This window comes from Mandrillus leucophaeus, unplaced genomic scaffold, assembly GCF_000951045.1.
Source record: "Mandrillus leucophaeus isolate KB7577 unplaced genomic scaffold, Mleu.le_1.0 Scaffold201, whole genome shotgun sequence".
Classification (NCBI taxonomy): domain Eukaryota; kingdom Metazoa; phylum Chordata; class Mammalia; order Primates; family Cercopithecidae; genus Mandrillus; species Mandrillus leucophaeus.
In genome coordinates, this window is record NW_012102044.1 from 1,895,742 (window position 1) to 1,900,386 (window position 4,645).

The following is a 4,645-nucleotide window of genomic DNA, read 5'->3' on the forward strand; positions in this document are numbered from 1 at the left end:
GATTATTTCAGAAAGTCTGAGTGCCTTGACAAATAGGTAAACTGAACGTTGCCTAGAGAAGAGATAATTAATTATTTCATAGTATTACAGATCTTATTAAGAGTGTCAAAGGTGTCATGCCATGTACATAAACAGTTGCTCATGCAATATTGTTAAATGTTTAGGTTTGCAAAGCTCTACTTTAGTAGAAGGACTCAAGGAAAAAAGTTTATATCATAGATTTATTTTAAAAAGGCAAATCTATCACCTGAGGCCAGGAGTTTGAGATCAGCCTGGTTAACATGGCAAAAACACATCTCTTTTGAAAAATACAAAAATTAGCTGGGCATGGCGGCACACACCTGTAATCCTGGCTACTCGGGAGGCTGAGGCATGAGAATCCCTTGAACCTAGGAGGCTGAGGTTGCAGTGAGCCGAGCTCTCACCATTGCACTCCAGCCTGGGTGACAGAGTGAGACTCTTATTTCAAAAAAAAAAACCCACAAAAACCCAAACTAAAAGTAAATCGGTGAATATAACCTGAAGGATTCTTTTCAGACTGGAGATTCTTCTAGGCCTACCTTCCATGAGATTCACCACCCTTAGGAGCTACTGTTACAGAGGAAAGTGCACCCCTGCCTCACGGATCCCTCAGGCGGGTTGCGGGGAGCTGTAGTGAAGAGTCCACATTTTAGATTAGGCTTAGACTAGTCTAAAATGGATTGAAAATCCTGATAAACTGTTTGCAAGTTGTGTAACGTTAGGCCTCTGTTTCCCTGCTTTCTGTTCCTGTGAGTTTGCTTAGCATGCTGCCTAGCATGGAAGTCATCAGTGTGGTTGTTACATTATGATAGTTTGCTAAAATGTACCTTTTGAAAAAAAAGATTGAGACCTGTACTGAGAGGATTCTTCTGTGGGGATACTATAAACTCGTCCTCTGCTCTTATCCCAGGTGTTTACTCGAGAATGTATGAGCCACTACCTAAGAGTATTTAACTTCCTCTGGAGGGCGAAGCGGATGGAATACATTCTCACCGACATACGGAAGGGACACATGTGCAATGCAAAGCTCCTGAGAAACATGCCAGGTGAGCCCTCAGTGCGGTCATGGTCCGCACACACTCCCAGCAGCGTCCAGCCCCCACGGGGTGCGGTTTCCAGCAGCTCCGCGGAAGTTAAGGTAGACTCACGGTGTTAGCTATGTATTTTTTTCAGATGGCGAACTTTCTTTTAAAATCACATTTATTTTTTATTCTAATATTCACATATATACTTTTAAAAAATTGCCTATTTTTAGGGAAAGCGGTTTAATACATCACTGACTCATTTAAAATTCACACAGTGTTTTAACTAAATTGTTTTTGAGAATTTCTTTAATGTTTTGTTTTGTCCAGAAACCAGAACATGGGAATATATTATTTAAAACAATCTAAAACTGTAGTAAAAATTCTTAGGTATCAGATAGTCAAGATTATTTTAATGTTATGAACATTGAATGACTTAAATTACAGGTAATTTTGAAGTCTTTATATAAAATTGATTTGGTCAGAACCCTTGAGAAAGTATTTCAGTAGGTACGTCTCTAAAGAAGAACTAAACGGTACATGCCTTTAATCCTTTGGTGAAAAGTAATTATTAGGAATAAAAAGAGAGCAGTTGTTGGGAGAAAGCAGTTCATGATCTCTGCTTCTTTACCAGCTCAGAGGCTGGTCCCTGAGCAGCTAGCAGAGATCCAGAATAGTGACCCCGCCGAAGGCTGTGGGGCAGGGAGTTGCCTGTCTGAGCCAACACTGACATGTAGAATTGTCGGTTTTTACTGGGTGTTGATACTTGACTGTAGTGGGGAATGAATGGTAGGAATCCTCCGAATCAGCTGAGAGGGAAGCAAAGGGGAGATTTTCTTTTAAAGGCAGTGATGACTGCGGGCTGGGCGCCCTTCTTGTGAATGTGCTGCCACGGGCGGTCGGGGCGGGAGGCGGGAGGAGGGCCGTGCTGAGAGGACTACATGCACGCCTGGGGCTCTGCCGGTCTCCTTTCTCCACGGTTTCACACCGTCCTTCTCGCCGCTGGTGCGGGATCCCTCGCTCAGAGTTGTTTTAACTGGGTGTGTACTTACTTGCCTACACTTTTCCTTCCCTCTGTCTTCTTATGAATACCACTGAGTAGATCAGTTCCTGGCTGCCCCCTTCACGAGGCAGCGTCTTATAGTGAGTTTAGACCAATTCAAGGCCAAACTGATGCTGTCATTGTCACGTGTCAAAGTAAGCCTCTGCGAAGGCTGAGCCCCGCACCAGCTTGAAATACGGGCGGGTCGCGCCACGGGTTTCTGGTCTGATTATCAGTTTGCGAAGGCTGAGCCCCGCACCAGCTTGAAATACGGGCGGGTCGCGCCACGGTTTTCTGGTCTGATGATCAGTTTAGCAACGTCTGTATCGATTTGCTCTTCTCTTACTGTATTGAATGTCAATAATGAGTTTTGTTTTCTAGTTGGAGATAACTAATAAATTTTTTGATCAGTTTTCTATGTATGGGAAAATGTATATTTTATTATTTATGAAATTTATTTATATCGCTAGGATCCTGCTTCACAGAGTTTAACTCCAGCTTCTTTTGCTGAGCCTTCCCCCTCGCTATTGAAACTTTTTCTGAACCATTTTTAATAGCACGATATTACCTCATGTACATATCATTTCATCATTTCTCCTTGGACATGTTTTTTCCTCCAATTTTTTGCTAATATAAATAATGTCATGCATGTTTTTATAAATGCATCTTGATATGCCTCTCTGAATATTTCTTGAGAATAGATAGAAGTGGAACTGCTTGTTTAACAGTTTGAATTTTAGTTTGACTTTTTACTTACTAAGTATTCATATTTTAACTGTATTGATATTATCAGATCACTTTTTGGGAAATGTGCACCAATTTAGTTCACATCTCAGTAAGCCCAGATTGTGTTGTTGAAAGTTGTCTATATCACTGTTTTTGCTGACACTGGCTATTAATTCAAATAAATTGTCAGTTCATAGGTGAAAATGGAAGTTCATTTCAACTTTTATGCTTTTTAAATGTTATGCTTTAAAAATGATTGATGAAGGTAAACACTTTTATTTTTAGGGCGGGGTCCCCATTTTTGCCCAGGCTAGCCTCAAATTCCTGTGCTCAAGTGATCCTCCCACCTTGGCCTTCCAGAGTGCTGGAATTACAGGCATGAGCCACCAGGCCCGGCCTCTTTTTTCTTCGTTTTGCTGTATTATGTAGTATTCCCTTTATCTACAGGGGATATATTCTAAGACCCTCCCCCCCACCCCATGGATGCCTGAAACCTCAGATAGTATCAGACCTTACATATACTGCTTTTCCCCATATGTACTTACCTATGATAAAGTTTAACTTATATGTTAGCCACATTAAGTGATTAACAGCAATAACTAATGACAAAATGGAATTATTTTAACATCATACTATAATAAACGTTATATGGGTGTTATGTCTCTCTCAAAAGATCTCACTGTACTATACTCACCTTTTTTTCTCGTGATCTGTTGACCTGATAAATGAGACAGCTACTGAGTGACTAAGGGGGCAGTAGTGTATACGCCGTGAATTTGCTGGACAAAGGGTTGATTAACTTCCTGGCTAGGATGGAGCAGGATGGTGTGAGATTTCATCACTACTGAGAACAGTGCTCAATTGAAAACTTATGAATTGTTTATTTCTGGGATTTTCCATGTACTATTTTTGGACTGCTGTTGACAGCAGGTGACAAACAGCATAAAGAGAAACTGTATGGGAGACTACCATGTTCCCTTTTTCGGGAATTGTTTTACCTGTGTTTCTGTTGGGGTGTCTGTGTTCTTACCTTTAATAAAGAAGTATTTTAAAGTAGTTCATGGCCAAGCAACTTCATGAGCAGAAATCAGCTAGCTGATCTTGCTAATCCAGCCTGTTAGAAATGTCCTGCTAATTATAAATCTGAAGCAGATTACACATGGACCCTGTAGAGAGCTCCCATCAACAGCTGCCACGGGGCCTCGTACGGGTGTGGTGTGCAAAGGACGGCTTAGTCTTAAAGTGTCAACAGTTATCACCCTAGTGTTTTAACAGTATTCATCTAAGTAGTAACTTGTTCCATCCATCATGTGCAGTAAGTAGTTACATGTGAAAGTGCTTTGCTGGGGACAAGAGTTTTTGATCATGGTCTACCAGGAAGGTCACACCCATTCCTCATGTAAGATTGTCTGCTCTTCCTGCCTTTACCAATCCTGGATGGTAGCAGTTTTTTATGTATTTGCCAGTCAGCTGGACAAAACACAGCGGCTAATACTAAAATGGTTTGTTAGATTCAGTTAATCTAAAAAATATTTCTACTACTGGAAACTAAATTCATGTTTCAGATAACATTTCACAAAATGAAGTAGACCGGTACAGGTAACTGAGCCTGTATTCTTTCTCAGCCTCTGTGTGGGGTGGGGAGGGAACGAATGGAGGCTTTTTCTTTCTCTTTCAGCTTCCCTCCCTTTCCCCTTTCAAAACAGTGGCATTGAAATAATTTGCTTTTGGTCTTTATTAGAAATAAAATCGATCTCTTACGTTCTTGAGGGAAAACAAGGATGCGTTCATCTTTCATGAAGAATCAAGATGAAATTTACGTAGTTAGGTTCCA

The 4,645-nt window shown here is 40.9% G+C and overlaps 1 protein-coding gene across 1 annotated transcript in view; it reads left to right on the plus strand.

The window, feature by feature from the left end:
* Window positions 1-4,645, plus strand: part of TUBGCP3 (tubulin, gamma complex associated protein 3) — a 101,789-nt gene that overhangs the window by 70,539 nt on the left and 26,605 nt on the right. Inside the window, exon 17 of the mRNA XM_011979451.1 lies at window positions 932-1,067. Coding sequence (XP_011834841.1) covers window positions 932-1,067 — 136 coding nt within the window. The remainder of the gene's footprint in view (window positions 1-931; window positions 1,068-4,645) is intronic.